We start from the raw sequence: 23,778 nt of genomic DNA on the forward strand, positions 1-23,778 counted from the left end.
TATGGCTTGTTCTCACCACATGCCATAGATTTCCAAATCTAACTATGATTAATAGGATATGGCAAATAACTGTTGAAGGAAATCCAGCTTCAAAAAGTGAGGCTGATTAATACATTGATTTAGATATTAACTTCCAAGCATTGACTTGGTTCTGTTTTTTTTTTTTTTTTGTTTGTTTGTTTGTTTGTTTGTTTGTTTGTTTTTCCTGTATTATTTGAAGTTTCAGGAAGATCAGTGATATCAACAACTCTTTACACAAATAAAGGTATTATGAAACCCAAATTAAATCTAACTTTAAGGATAATAAAACAATTAAAAAATCCTTTGTTCTTATAATGGTTCACTACATTTATTCTGATATTATAAAAATATTCTGCAAAAGTTAAAGAATATCCACAAATATATATATGTATATACATATTTTGCAGGCAAATATTTTCTAAAATGGTTAAAATATAATTCATAACAAATGAAAAATCCAAACAGTTTGACTGCCCCTCATACCTTTGGTAAATGACAGGATGCAGTAGTAGGTACAGATGACAAATTACATTTTTATTTGATAATGGCCACATTCAGAAGCCTCAGAGTATAGAAAGTTTTTAAATAGTTCAAATACCTAATGGAAATTGGTTATAGGTTCCTAAGTGCTAAACATTCATACACAGGAAGAAAGAACAATTTTTAAAGGAAAACCTTCAAATGTTATTAAACTGTTATTTTTTTTTTTTTTTTATTACTCTCACATGTTCTTCACTTAAAGGATTCCAAAGTTGACAAGTGTACAGAAGGACTTACAAGAGTAAGTCTTTGGAAAGGGAAGATGACTTATGTAAAGTAGACCACACTTTCTCCACGTTTTTGATCATTCAGGATGAAAAAAAGGAAAGCATAAATGGAGAGTTGCTTCCTAAACATCAAGATAACACAAAGATACATAATTTTCTTATAAAAATCAGTTAGGCCACTGTCACTGGAATCCCCTCCCATGCCATTTTAAATGAAACCAGAGTTTCATGAAGAACAAATGAATTCCATGAGTGAACTGCTTTGTGGACTTACAACGTTTACTTGACCATGGGCATATTTTAAAGTGTTTGGGTGACAGATTACTAGAGGCTTTTGACAATTACACTAAGCATTAAAACCACTTTAAAATTTAGCTATGTAGTCATGCATACTTTATTTGCAGACTCTTCTATATTCCAATAACATTTCTTGTTCTGCAATAATATTTACTTTCAAGACAATTCAGTGATTCCTTAATATCCTGAGTACTGACAGATACAATTCAGTAAGATCACTTTATATATTTATCTGTTTGTCAGATCTCCTTCAGCTTATTTATAATGCATATATTATTGTTCCTTGAAGGATGGGACAAATTAAGTACATACATTTGCAAGAATAAGCAACCATACCTCATATCAGGTATAAAAACACAGAGAACCTCCACGACAGGTATCAAGAGCCTCCAAGCACGACTTTGGACCCACACAGGATTTTTCTGCTAGTTACTAAGTCAGCTGCCAGCTTTACCCAAATGCCCTAGCAGCATTTTAAATTCTCCTTCTATTTCCACAGTCCCTTCAGGATCACATCCTACTTAGCTAATATTGAAGTACTTTTCATATGTGGATAGACATGATTCTCAGCTTAAGCTTCAGAAATAAAAGTTTATTCAATACCCGGACAGCCTTTTTTAAGCTTGCTGTTTGAAGATACTGTTGTAGCACAGTAAGATGTTGGTCTTCTGCAATACTATGGCATGTACTTAAGGCAGAATTTGTGCTGCTTTTGGTCTTGAAATATGCAGGTATTATGTCAAACAGCAAGCAGCCCAGTTTCCTGTCCCTCTGCTTCATGGCATTGTCAGTTTTGGCACAGCATTGTTGCCTGTGGATAAAGCTAGGATTTGGGCTCTAGTTTTTAAATGTTTTTCAGTATTTTTTGCTATCTATAAGGTACAATGCTAATGAAGGGATTTCTTGTGCCGAACTCCTACCTTGTCAGTTGAGCTGATTTCAGCTGGACAAACCCTGAGCTGTGCTTACCCACTAATTATAGCTGTCAAACATCATGCCCTGTGATCTGCCATGATCAATCTCTCTAGATTAAAGGGCAAGGAACAGCGAGTACATGTTTCAATTTAAAGCGGTAGTGAGTAGAAGATAAGGACCTAGTCTAGTAGTGATGTTACATAACTCCATTTAGATTAAATGGAAAAAAAGACTATTTTTTTAAAAGAGTATAGTTGTAATGAAAGTTGGCTCTTACTAGTGCAGAGTAAGGAAAGTATTTCATTATTTAGTTAAAACACAAATGTATGCTTAAGAGAAACCAGTGGAAAAAGGAAAACTAGACAAAGACAAATAAAATAGAGATATAGCACAAGCTGAGGAGTTTGCAATATTAGCTAATAAAATACATATTTTACTTAGGAAATAAAATTAATTGCATACTTTTTTCTGTGCCACACCAGGATACTTTGCACTTTTGTGTCTTCTCTCTTCTCCTTCTGCTGCTCAAAGGAATCACCAAGAAATATGAACAAAACTATAGAGTAAACTTTTGGAAAGAGTCTAATACTAACCAGCATTTTATATTATTGAAAAATTATCTTAAAATGAGAAACAAAGAAGTCATCTATAAATAGTATATTGAAAAGGCATATGACTTTTTGCAGATTTAAAGCTAATTGTATTAGCACCTTTATCTATGAGAGTGAAAAACTCTCATTTCACCATCTGGGGACATAATAACTATAGAGAAAAAGACACTTTTTAGTTGAACACTGTTGAATATAAGCTGGGACTGTCAACATTAGAAAGTGACAGCAACTCATTGGCTTGTACTGAGTTGTCACAAAGCCAGTCCTTTCTGTGTTATTGCTCAGCATTGCTCATAAATTTGTACTTCTCAAATGATAGGAAAGCAACAATATTGTTTATAGACAATGAAATTAATATAAATATTAATTAAAGATGAAGATAAATATTCATTAAAGATGAAGATAATAATCATTAAAGATGGCAAAGGGGGCATGTTTAATCAATTTGCATTTTTCTCCCTAAGATTTATTCCAGGATTTTACTACTGATTCAATTCTGAGTACTTTGCTACTGATTCTGTCTTGTAATTTATTATTTTCATCTAACATTGTTGCATTTTCCAGGATTTAAACCATTAGGAAATGTGATTTTTTATCACTAACATTTTTATTTATTGTAAGAAGTCAAAATATGCAGAATTGTATGGCAATACATAAAATATTATATTTATGTAATAATCTTCATGAAATTGTTTTAAAAATTTGATAAAACTTAGACATCTTTTGAGAGCGTAAATGCTTTATACCAATCATATGTCATAGGATTTATATTTTCAGATTCAACCTTACTTACAGATCACTTTTTACATCCAGCATTCATCCTCTTTCTCTTTCTCTTTTTCTCTTTCTCTTTCTCTTTCTTTTTCTCTTTCTCTTTTTCTCTTTCTCTTTTTCTCTTTCTCTTTCTCTTTTCTCTTCTCTTTCTCTCTTCTCTTTCTCTTTTCTCTTTCTCTTCTCTTTCTCTTTTCTCTTTCTCTTTCTCTTCTTTCTCTTTCTTCTTTCTCTTTCTCTTCTTTCTCTTTCTCTTTCTCTTTCTCTTTCTCTTCTCTTTCTCTTTCTCTTTCTCTTTCTCTTTCTCTTTCTCTTTCTCTTCTCTTTCTCTTTCTCTTTCTCTTTCTCTTTCCTCTTTCTTTTTCTTTTTTTTTTCTCTTTTTTTTTTTCTTTCTTTTTTTTTTTTCTTTTTTCTTTTTTTCCACATTTGTATGCACTCGGAATACCAACAAGAAGTCTCAATGAGCAAACCATGTAATTTCTCACTGAGTCTACTCCTTGCGGTTTCCCAGAGGATAAGTGTTCCACTTTCAGTGTTATTTCCCATTCACTGTGAACATTACTGTTCTGACTTACCTGACTTAACCACATTACTGCTGTGTTTCTTCTGTGTTTAATACTGATTTGTTTGTTAATTTGTTTGCAGTGAAAAGATAAGGCCACAAAAAGTTGCATGGTAAATAGTATTAGGTATTGCAGATTAGTCAAGGCATCCTCATCACATTTCATAATTAGTTGTGATGCATACTCACTGTGTTTTGGGACACTTATTAGAACCAGCCTCCCAAACATGTTCTAGATATTTGACAACTGTGTGTTTGATTTTAGAATTAGGAGGAGAGGGAAGAGTGAGGCCAATTCTCACTCAACATCCTTTGCCAAGGTTGGACTCATGTACTCGTTTGTTTTGAACTCAGACTACTACATCTGCACAAAGAAAAGTTTGTCTAACTCATCCAAGAAGATCCCCTTAGATGAAGCATTTCTAGGTAAGAATTGGAACTAAATCTGGAATAATAATAATGAAGTAAACACATCTAATAATATTTATTTTTTAAAAAAAAATTATCTTGAAAACTTATTTTTCTCCTGAACTAATAAAAGCTTTCTAACGTCTAGATTTTAAAATATTCATTAAGGATATATTGAACATGACTACTTAGGCTTTGATGTTAAAGGTCCCATTGGGATTCCTAGAATTATCACAACTCAATTTGTGACTCAAAATTATTTTTCTAGGTGCCTCAGCTATGATCCAGACACCTGTCTGAGCTGTCTTCATGTTATATATTTGTTCACAGACTATGAAGCTGAATCAACCCTCAGTTATATCATCTTACAATAATGCCTTCAAATGCTTTTGGTAAATATACAAATCAGACTGTAGTTTTTAGCATTATCTAGCATTCCTACCCCAAAAGATTCTCCTTGAAAGAGAAAAGTCAATATCCTGGCCTAAATTTAGACAACCGAATTTTTAAATATTTCATTTGTAATTTCCTAATTGCAATACAGTCCAGCTTACATTTTCAGTTTAAAGAAATTTTCTTAAAATGTGATGAGAAATATAAACTATTTTCATTATGAAGCTGCTTATTAAAATTTATTTAATAGGCAACTTATTTTGTAGGTTTTTTTAAACCTTCACAAACTGATTTAAAGACCTACTCTATATATATTATATATATATATATTTTTTTTTTTACCCTCTAATTTTCAAAAAATGCAGTCTTACAGTACTTACCCAGACTCACTGAAACTGAAAACTGAGTAAGTACTGCAGGATTGGCCCCCTATTAAAAAAGCCCAAGACACATGGTGCTGAGATTAACAAAACAAAGTAAAGCAGCTATGACTTGGCACAAAGTTTGACAAGCTGCAGAAAAGCAAATGTTTAAATAACTGAAGTGGTACTGATTTTCTATTCACAACCTTTTCTCTTCTAAACAGTATCATATTCTTTTCCAGCACATTTAGATTGCAAGTCAAGCTGTGTTTTATTTTTTATTATAATAAACCCAGTCAGTTTACTGTAACAAAGACATACTAGTGGTGATCAGTGTGAAAGCCAGTACGAAATCAGGCTAGGAAAAAAAAAAAGTCAAATGGTAAAATAAAGGACCAGCCGTCTGGAAAGTTCCTGGATCATGTAAAAAGAAAATAAAAGGCAGTGTTCTTATGAGACTAATGCAGAATACAAAAATATTTTAAGACAAAACTCTGTATCATTGCCTATGACATTTGTAAACAACAGCAGTAAATCCTTTCAAATAATGTTGCATTTATTAGATATTTTCCAAGTTCTCCTAAAAAAAAATAATAGAATTTTTAAAAAAATATTCTTAGTAGCATTGTTTATATCTTTTCCTCTCAAAATACAGTAGGAGCAAAATAAAACTGTAAAGTATTTTTGCTACCTTTTTTCACAACTAAACCAACTTTCCTACTTAAAAAATAAGTTCATTCAATCTATGGGATATTAAAAGTTTTTTGCATATTTTATTAGATTTGCAGTTAATGAAGGTTTACAAAAAATAATGTATACAATGGCATTTCGTTTTCAAGTTCTGCTTTCATTTCCTCTTGAATTTCAATCAACTAAAATATAAACATGTGAGAATCAGTGTTGAATTTCATACTACAAACAGGCATAATTTTCTAAAAATCCTTTCTAAGTACAGCGTCCCTGAGCAAGATACTACATGTGGACATACACATATTTTTGTGCTATGAGTGGTAACAGATAGACATATTCACTTAGAGCTAGATACTTTTATGTGAGGTTTAATAATGTCACAGGAGTCACACATATAAAGTTCTTTTGACGTAAGTAGAGTGTGATGTCACGGGAGGTAGGAAGGTAATGAAAACACTAGAAACAGACTTCAAGGACTTAAACTCTCAGGAAAGTGGATATTTGTGGAAACCTGTTACAGATGAACAACAGTTGCAGTTTGGAACTGCAGGGGCAATTCCACTGTTCTGTTATAAGTTCGTAGAAAGATCAGCAGACGTTTATATCATCTGCAGCGAGTTCTAATGTATTCTCGTGAGACAAAAATTGTCAGGCAAATTACACATCTAGTCTCACCGAGGACAAAGGATTGTGCCTAAAGAGTAATTTAAGCAGAATTCTTTAAGAATTTTTCAGAAGTTCCAGAATCAAACTGCCTTAAACAGTTACACTGTATGGCAAACTTCCCTGGTTCTGCTGGGTTTGAGCTCTCTGGGACTTCTGTCACAGCTATTGTCACTTGGAACTTCTAAGTTAAACATCTATATTTCTCAGTGTCACCAGAAGCAGAGTTTGTTTCTTACTGAATTTGCATTTTGAACATATTTAAAGCCATGTTGAGTACAACACTGACATTAATTTTCTTTTATAAAAATGGTGAAATGCTCTCCTTCAGCATAATAACCTAGAAGCTAGAATGCTCAGCCACAAATCAGGGCAGACGACATTGTATGCCGCTGGGAGTTTTATGGGGCTTGATTACAATATCCCAAGTCATGGAAAAGTAGCCTAACTACCCCTCTATGATGAGAATAAGCCACCAGTTCTGTTCAAGCTGTGCCATTGGACACAAAGAATATGAAATTCATGAGACTAGATACAGAATACTCATGCAGAATACTCATGCACGAGCTTGACGACATACCAAAGCCGTGACTGCATGAGAAAGGGACAACCTTGTGTTTTGACTTGCTATGTCATTTATGCATTTTACATTAGACTATGAATTACAAAAAACCAATATACAAAACACCCCTTCCCCCCAAGCCCAAGCAAAAATACTCAGGAAAAATCTGAAGAAAGCAGGAACAAACCTATAGAAAATTCCTTTCCTCTATGCTGAGTATCCTAACATGCAGCCTATAGATTATGGCTCTTCCATGCTTGCTCTCTCAATATCCAGCTTTAAGGAGAATGTTTTCCCACCAGAACACAGTGTAAACTAGCAGTTAAGTCATTGGTATATGGAGCTATGGGTTCAGAGGCCCACAAGTTCAATGATCAGAACCCTGTGCAAGTGCTCCAGTCATGAAAAACTCAGTACTGACCATCTCTTACAATGCTTTGAGAGAAATTAGAGTAAATTGCCCACAGCCAGTGCACAGCTTGGCTGCCTGGGCACAGGAGGAAGATCCAGACTCCAAGTCCCATCCACAGAAATCAATCAATAATTTATAGTTAGCCCAGGTAAGAGACAGCGCTTTCTCCATGTTTCATTGTCACATGAATCTCATTTTTAAGTATTAACTCTTCCTTGTAAAGTGTATATTGGATACTAGTGTCTGTATCAACTTTGTGAACTTCATTTCTGGACTGAAATGTCCAACTACAGCAGTGTGTGCCTTCATGCCCAGCTCCTGTTTTTCAAGATCAAAGCTTTTTAACCGAAGAAGAGTTTATACACATTTTGGCTATTGAGAGAACATCTTTCAGTGGTATATGCAAAGGAGGGGGGAAAAAACGTCAGAAACTTCAGTCAATGTAGTTAATCTTTTAGAATTGTAGTTTTTCTTTTGGTTATGGGAATAATATTAGATTCATTATCAGAATTATAATGAGAAGTGAAGGACTGCTCCAAAGATTTCTCACAGCACTTCCGTCCCACAATTTATCTCCCTTGACAGGCTGCACAGTGGCTGTGAAGGGCTACCTGTATAGATGGCTATACCGGAGGCGGCTTGGGAGGAAGGCATGTGATCCAAATTTACACAAATGTAGCACTTCCAAATCATGTGAGAGGCATACAGAAAAGAGTTCCTATACTGCTGCCCAAATCCACAGACTGAGGTCATGTATATGGGAAGATACTAGATGTAAGACAATGTCCTCTATCATATGGAGATGAAGGAAAGGAAAATATAGAGTAAGTTACAGGAAAGATTTTCTGTGAGTGAAAGGATGAAAAAAGTGTACTATTAAAAATATTCTTTGGACTTTGCAAATGAACTAAGAAGAAACATTCAGTATAGGAACAGATGACTGGCCATTTCTCTCCAGCATAATGAGACTTCAAACGTAAGCGGGATTCCTGAGCATTGTCAGACCTAAATAGGAAAAAACCTAACAGAGGACACATCCCTTCTTTGATAGACTAGTGTATTAGACAAACTGATTAATACTCCACTTGAGATTTTGGATTTCATGTACAGAATCCTAATGAACTTACCCTTTCAATGTTCCTGTAAAGGTAAGTAGGTATTACTATTTCCAGAGCGGGAAACTTGGACATAGAAGAGAGATACATTTAAGGACACAAGGAAAGGAAATGAAAGGGATGATTTTAGAAATCCAGTGCCTCAGTCCCCACAAAAATATATATATTTTTCTAAAAAATATGAATTTGCATGAGAATTCAGTAATCATGGAATTAGCATATAGAAGTATCTTACATTTCACCAGAAAGAAGTGAGTTATCTACAAAACATTTTGGAAATGTTTCACAGAATAAATGTTTGTTATAGGAAGAAGATCTGTGTCTATTTCTTAATTTTCAGAATGAGAACTATACACTATAGAAAAAAGTAATTTGAGAACTATCACAAGATAGGAAGCCCACTGGAAAGATATCTAGCTGTTATACTGGGAAAACATGGAGAACTGTCAACTGTTTATTGAGATCACTTATTAATTAATAAACATTGGCACTGGAGAATTTTTTAAAAAGTTGACTTTTATACTGTGTTCAGCTATTGTTTTATTCAGACAGCATATACATAGTAATTCACATATACCAACAGTTCTATCCAGGAATAGTGGAATATTTAACAAATCACAGGTTACAAAAAATAACCATTTTCTTTTTTGAAGTTACTAGCCTTTCATCTACACAAATCTTCTTTCCCTGCCCTCAAAAGCTTACTGAATGTGTTACTCTTTTTATTAAAGTATCCAGTAATTTCACTAGTTTATTGAGGTTCAGAATTTTCACTGTGCTTTATCAACACTATGAAATATGACAGGATGAGAAAATCAAAATCACAATATTCATTAATGGAATACCAATTTACCATTACTCTAAAGTGAGTTATACTACCATAACCCCAAATGTAACATAATTTAAGTTAAAGTCAGCTTTCTAACATTATTTGGACTATACACTGCCAACAGTCCAAGCTTGTTACTGCAGTAACAAACAAGAGTGCAATTCTTGCCAAGGAGTGTAGCTTAGAAAAGTAAAAATTACAGTACCTTTTGAACAGTTTGCTTATCAGCTTCCATTTTTGACCGCATTCTTTGAACCTGCTTATCTGAAAACAAGAGCGGAAAGAGAAAAGCGATGAAATTACATGCCTACATTAATGTATTCAAAATGTTTGCTTCAGGTCAGTCTCTAAATGCAGTGGAATGCACCGGGGATGAGAGTCCTGGCAGAACTGTGACCTTCACCACCGCCCTTGACATTCACAGCCTCTTCCTGCTGTTCAGCCGGCTGGTCAGATAGAGATGAAGAAGTAAGTTCAAGAGCCAAGTGTGACTGAGAGCCCATGGCTTTTCATTAATACTAATTCTGGACATCTTTGCTGTTAGTCACAGCCAATACAAAGTGTTTTAGCAGGTGGTTCTTTATTGCTCATACAAAACTACCTAAAGATAAGAAGAACCAATGAATCACATGATAAACAGAAATCAGGAATACTGTCTGTATCACATTCATCTTGTCACTATTAAAGGTGATACTGGTTGTAATCTATACAGACAAAACAAAGCTAAACAGCCAGATTCTACTCCATTGCTGTAGTTTCTAGTCCTCCAGTAAATATTTCACTCTGGCAATGTATGAGAAGTAACCTGCAGGTAAAGACTGAACATATCAGGGAAAAAAAACTTCCTAAGAGGGGAACTGTAATAAAGCTCAGGTATCAAAAGTAGTGATGGCTTATTTGAGATAAACTGATTCTGTTAGAAACTTCCACAGGAACACAAAATTAATTATATGAAGAAATGCACATTCAGATATTTTGCAGAAGCTCAAAAACTACTCTGGAGAGAGAGTAGGTTTTAATACAGTTCCCATAAGACAAAATAGTTGACCATCATTAAAAAATATAACTATCTACATAACAACACTTTTCTTTACAGCATGTATCTGTCACAAAATATGAGCTCTAACCACATTGCTAGGCAATATTAGAAGTCTCAAAAGCCACAGCAAATATTCCTTTGTCATAATTTAAAATTATGTAAATATATGCATTAAAATTAGAATAAATATGTATGAATTTCTGTACAAATACATACAAAATTAGCGTTCAAAACCGGAAAAAGACAACAGTCCAGAAATAAGTCGCCATCCTTCTGAAGTGTGTTATTAATTAATGCCAACTTTAGTGACATTTCTTACACACTGTGTTTAAACTAATCATCTAAAATCAGTTTAAAGTTTCACCTAATAAATATTTTTTCTTTTTCAGAGCATTTTTGAGATGAGAAACCTCATTGTGCAGCTTAAAAACCTCTTCTTTGAAATCCTCACTCTGTTTTTCGAGCAATATTTTTTTTCATGGTCATCATCTTCAAAGACAACCTGAAAGATTATGATGCCTTGAATTTATAAGTAAGGAATTGGGCATTTAAGTATGCTGCGCTGGTGTAATACTATACAACACAGTATCATATAATTTCTGAATTCTATTACAGTGTCATAATATGAATAGAAAAAAGTCGAGCCTCTAAATAGGTCTCCGCTAGAAGAAAGGCTGCAGTACATTATATACAAAGACCATAACACATGGGGACATTTTATTGACAGGAATAATGCATATCATACTGTTTGTGTGCCCTCATCATTCAGGTCAATTTATTATGGAGGCTGTGTCCAGGAAGGCAGCTGGGGCCTATCCACCCACACTTCCCCCCGTGTTTATGAAGTGCTGTCCGTAACTAGGCAGGCAGGAGAGACTGTGGACAGGCAACACCAGGGGGTTGCAAAGTGCATGGCTAAGGAGGGGGGCTTGTTGCCTTTGTGCCATTTCTCAGTGACAGTGCTGCCAGTGTCATGAGGAGCACATCACATGTCAAAGCGGTGAAGTTTTCAGGCTGGGAGCCGCATGGAGTCCATCAGGCCTTCTGATATCAACACAGTTGGTTTTCTACTTGGTGTCGGAGCCACCCAGAGGCAATTCATATTCTGAACATTAACATGGCTTTGCATGCCTGTCACACATAGACCGTGCAGGGGTTTAATGCTATTGAAGACTACGGTTTAAATCTCTATGCAAACAGTGATTACCTTGTAAGAAGGTTCCAGGATAACATGCAACAAAAGACTTTAAAGTTATAGTTTTAGTAAAGCAAACTCATTTACATTTTTATTATGCGTGTCCTTTGTTTAAATCTTGCCACGTCCATTATGGAAAAGACTTCTTATGCAACTGAAGCTTATTGGGACAGCTACTCTTTTTTTCTTGTTGGTTTCAAAGCTATTGAAAACATTTGAATATATTGTCTTATGGCTGTCTAGATTTTACTGCCACATATTTCTTTTAAAATTATAGAAAAGCTTTCAGAGCTGGCACAGATCTTTATAGTAATAGCAGAATATTAACTAACTCCTGAAGCCATTTAAAATATTAACACAAAAGAGAAGACTCAGACAGCAGTTTCTTTGCTTAATAAAGATAATTTAGGATATTATTTACTTTGCTTGGTAAAAATATGAACTATTTTAAAAAAAATATTTAAAAATAAAAATGTTAAAGACCTTAAAAAATAAATTTCCAAGGTTTTCAAATGGCGTATAAACTTAAACTATAGTGTAATGATGTGCAAAATTTAGTCCATAACTATTTGGTTTTCCTCAAAAAAGACATTTTTGATCTCAAATTTATGAGAACAAATTATCAATGTATGTCAAGTTTTGGCACAGAATTTTCACTGATTTTATAAGAAATCATGTAAAAAAAATGCCAAGTGCCATGGAAAGTAATTCATATTAGTTTGTGGTTCCCTTTCTTTTACTGAAGAAACAGTAGCAGTTTACATAAAGACCAAGTATGATTAACAAAAATGTTACATTTAATAATGTAATTTTTTAATAAATTCTAATGAAATTCTTCAACAGTATTTAATTTTAAACAGTCTTTATGCAGTAATAGATTTAAAATTAAGCCTCTGAGGTAATTATTAGAGTGACTGTTTTGACTGAAAACTTTTACCAAATCCTGTAGACAGATGAGCACACTCTAGAGAAAGCAGTAACGTTAAGAAAATGGCACATACAGTATTTAAGCAGCTACCACTCTGCTCTGGCAGTGGTCAACTCTAAACCACTGCAACACAAACTCAGAATTTCAAAAGATCTTTAAGTAACTGTTACAGTTCTTAATAGACTTAAGCATTTGCTCCCTTGCTCTGGTTGTATTTGAGCATCAACAGCTGATGCTCAAAGAACCTTTCTATAAAACAAACAAAAAGATTTTCATTAATCCTGTGACTGAGTTTTAAATAGTATCTCAAATGATAGTGTAATCATTATCTTTTATTGTTTTAATATAAAATCCACAAAAGACATTTTCTGCACAAACTTGTACTTTGCACATTACTCAGACACCCTTTAGCTCTAGCTCCACCATCTGATAAAACCAAGAATTGTAAGTAATTAACTATTCAGTCTCCTGCTGCAATGAGGACACTCATTAGCAAAATGAACAAAGGGACAATTTTCTGTAGCTACAGTCATCTGTTACACTTTGAGTGGCAGGTTTTGTAGCAATGTTCTCTCTACCATCTGCCCACAGCGGTAGCGTTTGGCTTGCTTAAACTAGGGAACTTTTAAGTTCTAAGAAAAAAGGGCTAGAGGTTGGAAGGCAGTTATAACACAGCTTATATAGGAGGCTTCAATATTTCTCACCTTTTTTGTTTTATTGCCTTAACTCTTAAAGTTTTATTATTTTAAGTAAAAATTATGCATATTTTAGTCTTAATAAATTCTACTATATATTTACTAAGGTTAGGTATTGTAGACTCTTACAATTGCTTTTCTAATAATACTAGCCAGATATGCATACCTAATTTTCGAATATAACAAACTTCAACTGGATTAATCCACTTATAGTATTCTAGCCAAATAGGTAAAGGTGAGAGAATATAGCTATATATTGTGCCGTTGAGAAATATGCATTTCTATTTGGTACCCTGCAGTATTTAAGATACACTCGAAATAATCAATTGGCCTAGTGAATAACAGCTATGATTTTTGCACTCTTATTGCAAAGAAATACGATGCAAATTACTGATGCTTTCCTACAACAGTAAAGAAGAAAATATTTGGGCATATTCTAATTAAAATTATAAACTGAAGTTGTTAATGTTGTTGATTTATTGTGAATTTGACTAGAAAACAAATCCATTCTCGAAAATTTGTCATCCAAGTTATTACATACCTTTCCATTTCTCAGCTCTCCATTAGGTGCTTTTAGTCCGCATTACAGACACCACAAGAGGGTGCAATTGTACAAGCTGTCATGAAAAACACTCATTTACAAATATAACAGTTTGGTTACAAGAGAAAGGATAATTTCTGTATATATTTATTTATTATTATCCCTAGTATGTAACCTTCATATGTTTAGAATTTTGATTATTTCACAGTTTATATCTGTACATTTCAAACAAATGCAGTTTACGGTTGAACAGGGGACCTCAGTACGGCCACTGGTTGAACACAAGCCTTTACTTTTCAGCCAGTCACCCTGTTATTACACTCGTATTTTCAATTCAGCTAATGCATATATCCTATAAAAGCTTTCAGTCTTGAAGATTTTGGGACATCAAGATGCCATCATTCCTTTAACAATATGCTCTTATCATCATTCATTCTCACAGCAATTTCATCTTGTAGCTGCTGTATTTGTCATCTACGGAGGTCTTTTCAATGTAACAAAATGCAGACACTATCCAGGAAGGGACTAACAAGTTTCTACTGGCCCAAATAGCTCCATTTACCTTTTCAAGGCATGTCAGAACTGGAAAAAGGATTAAAGACAGCATAGCTTCAGAGGGAAAATAGGCATTTCATTGCAAACTCTTTGACACAACAAAACAGCAAATGTTTTTTTGTTTCTGCTTTGTATAAATGCAGAACTCTTGGAGAAGAAGCTGCTCATGACAAAGTTTTGCTGTATGGATCAGTTAAAGACTGCTGAGGTACTGAAGTAGTCCTTGAAGTGCAGCCTAAGGATTTAGCCAGCCAATTTGACACTAATTGTTTATGCCAAGCAGACTTCTCTACTTTCCCTTTTTTCATCCATTCAGATACATGCCTGGGACAAAGATCAACTAGAGAATTTTTGTGAACTGTTGTTAGAATACTTCTTGTGACCTGGAGATAGAATAAAGTTTTCATGTACAGTACTTCTTAAGAGAATGCTGTATAGATCCCAAACCCTAGGCAAATATCCCTCAGTCATCTCCTTGGCAAGGTATTCAGATTCTGTAATCAAGTAAACTATTTAATAATTCTTTAAGTAAATCTATTTAATAAGCAGTCTCTGGGGGACCCTGGATCTAAGTTATCTGGGTTTCCTCATCTAGAAATATGTACTCCGTGTAAATGTAAAATCCTTTCTGCAGGTTAATAAAGCAGAAAGTACTTGTTAACCTGGGATACAAGCACCTTGTTCTGCCTCCTCCTATATATAGGACATCTTTTTTTAAATTGCCTCCAGGATTTTCACGTTATTAATAATTCCACAATTTTAACCTAGTAGTAGGCTCCTACAATTGCAGCCACGTCCTTTGCTCCCAATACATAATTTTGTCTTTAATGGTGCCATTAATAGTTCTTTTCTTGATACACTGTCCATTTTATACCCTTCAAAAACTTCTAATTATATTAATTGCTATATTTTATCCCTATTCCCACATTTGTTATATGTTGTTTTAATTTCTATCTTTCCAGGGAACTAAAACAGGCCTTTAGTAAAAGCTGTTAGCTTCCTTGATTATGAGACTATCACTTTTTGGTCAAATAATACATTTTTTCTGAGAGATTTCAGCTTTTTTGTTCATATTATTGTGTTCAGATTTTAAGCCTCAGTCAGTTTCTCTCACCAATGCAAATCAAGCTTTTGAAATATTGCGTGTATATGCATAGAAACCCACTTGCATACATAGATGTGTTCATATCCTTATGACCCTTGTTCACAACCAGGGTCCTCCTGTTTCGGAGAAGAAAACTGAACGATAAAGAATGCAATGACAGCTTCTTAGTATATTCACATGGGAGCCTGGAATGCAGCCCCTGTCACAGGGAACATTTAAATACACATATTTTCATAAAGTAAAACAGCCTCACTGAGACTTACTCAGATGAAGCAAAAGGGAAATAAATTGTTGACTGTTGTAGTTTAGAGTCTGTTGCAAGAAGGAATTACTATCACTTCCTTCTGTACACAGGAATGACTGACCTGGCTTAACAACCCAGTTCTAGAAGAGGTTGGGTTACAACCTATGAATTCCAACTAGGGAGAGATACCTAGTTTCCTCAGGGGGTACATTGTGGATCCCATATTTCTCCTTTAAAGGCTATACTGTCTGCCTTAGGTGGCTGCCCGCACAGTCAGATGGCATTTTCAGGTCTTACTAGTACTACACATCTCAATGATACATAGAGAGCAGAGATGAAAAAGCAATTCAGTGTCAGGCTTAGCTAGAACATCTTTAGCACCTGAGACTGGTTTTTATCAGCCTAAAGCTTACGTAAGGTTTTGAAAAAGTGTTACAGATTTCTCACAGTTCAGTGAACTGCAGAGGACTATCGTTAACTTGGGTAGGAGAAGGACAGGTTTATGTTACAGAAAGGGTACAAAGATTATGTATGGATATATGAGACTGAATTATGTTTCCTATTTGAAGGCGATGTATTGAATAAGTAGGACAGTTCTTAGTCATTATAATGAGCTCCTTATGTCTGCAATTGGGTGGGGAAAATGAGTCACAATTGAAAAGGGCTTCTCATACCTATTAATGGTTGTACCCAAGTAGCTGTCACACTCCATGAACTTCTATTGCAGGAGTTAAGAAAAATCAAACCTGAGGGATTTTGTATTTTATTTTTATATTTTAAATGAATATTTATCTTCAGTGAATATTCAAAATACTGATTTAAATGATTAACAACACAATTCTAAAGAAAAAAAATATTTATTTTAGAAGTTATTTAGAGACAGTAGGAACAAAGAGAAACATGACAAGATGTAATGTAAGTACTTCTGTAAGTAACAGTAGGACAGAGGTGGATTCTTCTGTAACTAAGATATTCATGCATAGAGCAAAAACAGAAATACGAGCAATATTTTATAAAAGTTTTATAAAACTTTTTGAGTTGATTTTTCAGGATATTTTTCGTTAAGTTTTTACAAAAACATTTTATAAAATATTAAAAAACAGATCAAAAAAGGTAGATCAACTACCAACTCTTGATCAGACTACCACTGATATAAATTTGTGTGACATTAATAAAGTGCTATAAATTAGTCAAAATACTTACAATAGCACAGGCTAATATCAAATAGCATTCTAGTATCTTCCCAACCTAATGTTTCCTATAAAAATAATGGCGCTAGAAATACAATTTGCTGAATATGTTTAAAGATTTCCACATTTGGATAATGAGTTTATGATCTTTTACAAAAACATACCACTTCAGTCCTTTCTTTTTTTTTTTGTATTCCTGCAGTTTTCTCTTCAGATCTTCAGTTATGGACTCTCCTTGTGTAGCTTGTTACATAAAAGCTTCACAAGTTTTCCTGCTGAACACGCTGTGTCTTCTCCATTTATGTTGTAATACTTCTATCACAAGAAAATATTCTGTGAGAGTCTTCCATAAACCCCATAACCCTCTTCAAAAGCTACAGAATATCTTTTGTGATTTGAACACAGCATAATGCATATTTTACATTCAAGAGTTCTAATAATGAAAATAAAATTTTACTGTATCTGACATTTCAAATGCTTAAACAAAAAGTGTTATATCTAATAAATAATCTGTAATATTAGAGGATTCAAATTCACAGCAAGGAAAAAGGAAATTTGGAAACAATTGCATATCCTATATTTTAAAACTTTCAAAGAATATAGTTAAAACATGTAAGACATAAAATAAGGACAAAAGACAGTATAAATACAGAATAAACAAAATAAACTATTAAAATGTTAACTTTGCATTACTGGCATTTATTAGTGCATCTTCTTGACTGCACAAGCAAAGTGTTTAAATTGCCTTAAAGGACCTCTTAAAAGAGCACCTACAGTGGATGATTTACTTCTTATGTAGTAAAAAATAAAAATAAGACTTTCTCAAAAAAACCCATGTACAGCCTCCCATTATACAGAAATGTCTCTCTAACGTGGCGTACTGCCAACAGCTGGCCATTAGGAAACATTATGGTCAAAAGTGTGTTTGAGCTCTTCTTTCAGGAGTACCTAGGTACCTAGTTTAAGTTTTTTTCCAAGGTTAGGTGATTAAATATTCGTCAAATTATTTAAAATATTAATATTAGCACAAATTACTATCTCTTGTGTAATACATTAACATTTGTAGCACTTGCTGAGGAAGTGAAAAAAGGAGGGTTCAATTATTTCCAAAGCCACATTTTCCTCAGTTTAACTGAGTTACACTCAGTTCTCCTTTCTCAGAGCACCCTACAAAGCTATACACATGCTATACCTACATATATACAAACTATACCTACACAGCTATACACATGCTTGGGGCAAGGCAAATCTCTACCTGGTTGCTGAAGCTGGACCAGAAGAATCTAAGAGTAATGCAAGTGCTTCCAAAGAGAAAGCAAACCAAAGTGAACACGACCCTGCAATTCCCTGAGAACACTGCTACCATATACTCCATGGAATTAATATGTGTTTTTTACCATGGAATGATTACTTGAGCTGGATTTGGCCAAGAAAACTTTTCACACAGAAAATGAAGTTTGCATTATTCTAGATGGTCTGTGCAGCAGTACTTGATCACATGTAGACACTCACATTTTAGCTAGTCACACTTTGCTTTTTCAGTAATCTGTGGAGATTTAGTTCAATGTCAGATGAGTACAGAGGACAACTCAATTCACCCTTAAGTAGGTATTTAAAATTGATGAGATGAACTGTGTCCTAAAAAATACCTATTTCTCTGCCTTGACTATCAAGAAAGCAAAGTCAGCACAGCTCCATCATAAATATGTCTACATTACTGATAAAGTGCTAAAGGAGACAAATGCCACTCTTTTAGTTTTTCTCAGAAGTGACTGCAGTGTTTTACTATCTAATTTTAAAAGGGAATATAGTTTTTCTTCAAATAATCTATATAGTCTACAGTGCTCTTTCAAACCAACTCTGCTTAAAATGTTAAAGTCATTGCCAGGAAGGTTCCACAAATTCTCACAAAACCCCCCTATTTTACACTTGGTTTTGGAGCAGAATTTCTTTCTCCAAGTGATGGTGCTACATATCATTATTCACAAATGAAGATGAACAAAAGTAAAAAATGAACATCTTTCTGCTCTGTGAAGTCTTAATAAATCTTGTAATTTCTTTCTTGAGAGAAGCTACCCTTTCCTTCACTGTTAAAGCCTAGCTTTTGCCTTCTAATCACCCACTTTAAGCTATGCAACATCCCTGAAATGCATATCATCTTCTGTCACTTGCTCAGTGTTTTCAGCACTCTGATTTCCTCTTGCATCTTTTTCAAATTCCTCAGCCTCACAGTTCCTTACATCTTTTCTGTGAACTTCTCTCCTTTGCTTTACGTTTCTCTATCCTGTTGTCTGAAACATCCACATGACTAATGCTGGCTTTAACTCATTCACAAGTGCATCTGTTCTCCTGTCCCTTCACATGTCTAGGAGATTATTCATTCTGTAGAAATACATTATTTTCTCCTTCCATGATTCTCTATGATTTCCTATATACTGTATTATATAACAGATGCTGCTAATATACTGTGCACGCTTCCCACTATAATGTTTACTTGATAGTGCTATGTATAAACAACAGTAGGATAATTATAGCTAAATATTTTTACCCACTACCTTTCTCAACTATCCACGTAGGTGGGTGATTTATTTTTTTTTCTTTTTTTTTTTTTTTAATACCTACTTTGTTTTGTTAAGAAGTACAAACTTGCATGCTTCATTTGCATTTTGGGGAAGAAACATGAAATTTAAATTCCATACTTTCTAATTTGGATTATTTTTACTGTTCTGATTACATCCTGAAACTTGTTAATAAGAACGTTTATGGCACAGTCTCTAGAGGGCAGCAGAAAGCCACCTGGAGTGCCCATGAGTGGTCCTCACTATTCAGTTGCTGAGTTCAACTCCCAAATTTATCAAGACATTTTCATTTTTATTGAGCCAAAGAGCATTTTATGTGATTACTATGTTTCTGCCTCCTAACAGACCCAATCACAGACTGTCAATTAAAGCAAGTTCCCTTCATTTGCTGCGAATTAAAGCATGCTCATCCCCTCATTTGATTTCACCACCCTCAGTAACATGGAAAAGCAAGCAATGACTGCATACTGGGGTCTAATCCTAAACTGCTTGACTGTTTTATGGTCAATTGTTTTTCACTAGGCAAGAAATTAAAAACTGCAATTTTTGCTTTCTTTCACTGCTATCTTCTAACATACCTCATTCATGTTGTAGTTACTATGATGTTATTCTAAACTGTACTTGAGTATGCTAAGCTGCATAAGGGGGGGAAATGCAAAACTTGCAAAACCAATTATATTTTTGTGTTAATTATTTTGTTTCTATTCAATATAGTTTAAATGCTCACTCTTTACAAAAAAATTCAAATACACCCTTCTCCACGTTTTGAAGTACAAAGCTATTCTCTGTAATTAGTTTCTGACATATTAATACTCAGACCAGCAGTCTACTACCACATTAGTGATTAAAACCCACCTCAGTATTTGCTCTGAGAACAGACAGTGCATCACATAACTGTTGTTGGTAGCTGTGTCAAATTTGGACATCTTTCTGCATTTCAATTTGTAACAAATTACTAAGAACTTTGATGTACAATAAAAGGGCACAAGCAATTACATAACTGAACCAACCAACTTTTATATGTTGTTCTTTTTTATTTAAGAAAACTAAACGCTATCCAAGCTCTTAAACCTAAAAAAAAACAAAACAAAACAAAAAACCAGTAAGCTCATGTTCCTTATCTATCCCTTTTTTGTTGCTGCATCGATCTTTTTAATATTTGCTTTTTTAATGTTCATATCAGAAGCTTGAAACTGAGGCTTAGGCAGTCACTTCTAAATTTCTATTAGCACTTTATTTCCTTATTTTCAATACTTCTGTGAGTTACTTTCCATTAAGTAAAATATTGTATCAATCTGCACAAAGGGTATATGAACGAGAACTGGCATCTAGTGAAGAAGATTAACATGTAAGTGAACAAGAATATTTCTCTTGACCTGTTTAGGTAAAAATTCAATGTCTGACAGTTGATCTTATGTATTTACAAAGATTTGAAGCCTGCTCTTTGATTTTTAATTCATGCTGTGCTTGAATGATGCTTTTGTAGATGAACAAATGTTGCTGAAGGGAGTGAATGAGCTAAAAATCAGTCTTAGTCTTCCTTATTTTTATACACAAAGTGAGCTAGACAAAAGAAAAGCATGACCATTCCATTACTCTATTCAACATGCTCATGGCTAGATTAATTCACCTAAACACAAACATCTAATGCATTTCTATGGCCTACAGTATCTTCTTTGATCTACAACAGTCACTTGGGCATGGGTCTCTACCTGTCAGAGCTCACAGCTTCATACCCATGCTTTGGACATCTTAGCCTGGCAGCAGGAGTTTCCATCTGCAGAGTAAAACACCTAAATTTAGGTGCCTATGTAAGAACCAGGTAAGTTTCTGTTACAGGCAATGAAGTCAAGGGAACTTGATTCAGTTGCTCATGCACACATGGTTTAATGTTAGAAGAAATAAGGTATGAAAGACATCTTATGCAGGGCTCACAGACATGACACAGGGCTAGAGGAAACCCATCCCTTTCTGAAACCAGAGACAGAGGCCAAGCGGCGTATCTTTACACATCTCCACTGACTACAAAGACAGATCTGCACTGACTACATGGGAAGTTTAGATGCCTGGCTCAGACAAAGATACCTGCCATGAGACACTTAAATGTAGGTTTCTTAATCTGTGAGCTGATTCTCACCCCAAATAGCTAATTTGACTGTTAAATAAAGTCTTGGGGAGCCTTCTATAATGAGAATAAGAAATATTGCACCATAATGTTCTCTAATGAAATTAAAAATTATATGAAGAAAACTGTAATTACTTTTGAAGAACAAAACATAAATTATAAAAATGTGCCCAAATTGAACATATATTGCTGTGTCAGAAGTATCAATGACATATTTGTAATGCTTACTGTAAGCACCACTCCACTGTGTCACTCCTGTGGTTGATAAAAATTTAAACCTGACATTAAGAAGACTGTAATTTATGAAATGGAAGATCTGAATATACAATATTAAGCATATATTTCAGTAGTCCCAGGCAAGGAAAGCATAATGAGAACTGACCCACAATATAAATATACTTTGTATCTGTATGTACCAAGTGCTCTCTATTAAACTAAAAACTCCCCTTCCAAACCTTCAGTACTGCATATTTAAAGATATTTGGATTCAATATTTGACAGGCGGAGAATATTTATGCAGGAAAGATACTTAGCTTTCTCAAAAAATAACTAATTTAGGAACACTCAAGTATCTGCTAGATGGTAACTAGCCAGCTTCTGCAAAGACTCACACATATGTATCATATAGATATCAAAATATAAGCCAAAATATAATCCTAATTCGACACTCTGAAAAAGTGATTATGGTATAAAGAATAAAAATATCTGCATTTTATCATGAAGTAACAGAGAAAGTGTTAAAGGAAATGCATTCTGCTTGCCACTGACTCAGATGAGCAAAATACTCTAAGTCTTTCAAGGATGTGAGGTAGAATGAGACACTGCCTCTAAAAATAATACCAGAAGCATTTAATTTTAGTTCATATCTCTATATATACCATCTAAGAACTAAAAAAGAAAAGATTTTTTTTCTAGGAAATTGACCTTTTGTGCACATAATTATTTTATGTCCTGAAGCATCTTCCTTTGCAATTTCTTACCCAGTAAAGGGACAGATAGAAACTTCATTTTGATGGAACAGATCTCCCTCTTCACGTCTCTAGAAGCACCCGTCTTCCACCACAAATTGCTAAGGCAGTTATGTTAAGCAGACTGCACTGTGCCTCTTTATGGACTGCACCCTCCCTCCCAAGTCTAAGCATTACATTTCAGCCACTGATTAAGATACACTTGTAATTGTGCAAGATTAGACAAGAGTAGATTTGGATCTTCATGCTAATTTGCTTTTGTATGTAATTTGCAGAAGCACTGCACTATCATATTTAATCTCTTTAATAAGATCTGTGAGGTCTCTTTAGTCATATCCAGAACTGATATCAGGCAAGTATCAATGGAACTGACAGGCCCACGTTGATTTCCAGACTCTTAGCAAATATTAGATAGGTTTAAACCTTCAGAAATTTCACTTACATTTATCTTTTTTTGTAGATTAAACAATGTTAATCCCTCCATAATTTTCTCTGATTCAGATAGCCAAGTAATACAGTCTCTAATCCATCTATCCATACTTGCATATTATTCTATTTTGAAAATAGAAATCTATAAAACTTAGCTGAAATAGGTATACAAAGATAGAAAACCAGCCAAAACAGATTCCTGAAGAATTACACAAAACAGAGATGACAGTGACAAAAGTACACGTTCTATAGCATGAGGAGGACTCAGTTATGATACTTTCTTAATCTACCTTGCTTAAATCTTGTGTAGCAATAGCTAGCTCCTTTAATTCTGGTATTTCTTTGATATCTGTTTATATAGCATGATCTGTGCTGTAATATTCTAAGTCATGTGAAATACAAGGCCTGCAAAACCAGACAGAATTGAAAAAAACACTCACAATATTACAGTACTTGCATTAATCAAGTCAAGCAATCATCTATTAATAATGGAAATTCAGAGGCAAAATGCCTACTTTTTTTTAATCGTTTCACTTGTATGGCTGTTAAGATAGTGGGGAATTTAAAAGAGTGTAATAAGCACATTAGCAGTTTGTTTCTATGTTTGTTTCATGAAGACAAATCTTTTTACTAAAATATCAAATAACAAAAAGTTAAACAACACTAAATATTATGCTAAAGAACATAAAAGAAAATGCTAAAGAAGAGCCTGTGTTCTATCAGTAAATAGACCGTTTTCAGTGTTCTGAAGAGAAATGTATCAGTCCAGAAATCCTGGACTGTAGATTTGGTTAGGAGCTGGATTT

The 23,778-nt window shown here is 34.1% G+C and overlaps 1 protein-coding gene across 1 annotated transcript in view; it reads right to left on the reverse strand.

The window, feature by feature from the left end:
* The window catches only part of CUNH10orf67 (chromosome unknown C10orf67 homolog), a 36,811-nt gene extending 13,380 nt beyond the window's left edge, over window positions 1-23,431 (reverse strand). Inside the window, 12 exon segments of the mRNA XM_042802173.1 lie at window positions 5,928-5,980; window positions 9,585-9,643; window positions 10,783-10,885; window positions 10,888-10,920; window positions 17,036-17,059; window positions 17,062-17,105; window positions 17,108-17,186; window positions 20,306-20,380; window positions 20,827-20,863; window positions 20,865-20,968; window positions 23,263-23,377; window positions 23,421-23,431. Of these exon segments, the coding sequence (XP_042658107.1) occupies window positions 5,928-5,980; window positions 9,585-9,643; window positions 10,783-10,885; window positions 10,888-10,920; window positions 17,036-17,059; window positions 17,062-17,105; window positions 17,108-17,186; window positions 20,306-20,380; window positions 20,827-20,863; window positions 20,865-20,968; window positions 23,263-23,377; window positions 23,421-23,431 (737 nt within the window).
* Window positions 23,432-23,778: the final 347 nt, after the last annotated feature.

Source organism: Tyto alba, unplaced genomic scaffold (genome assembly GCF_018691265.1).
Source record: "Tyto alba isolate M040663 unplaced genomic scaffold, T.alba_DEE_v4.0 Super-Scaffold_38, whole genome shotgun sequence".
NCBI lineage: Eukaryota > Metazoa > Chordata > Aves > Strigiformes > Tytonidae > Tyto > Tyto alba.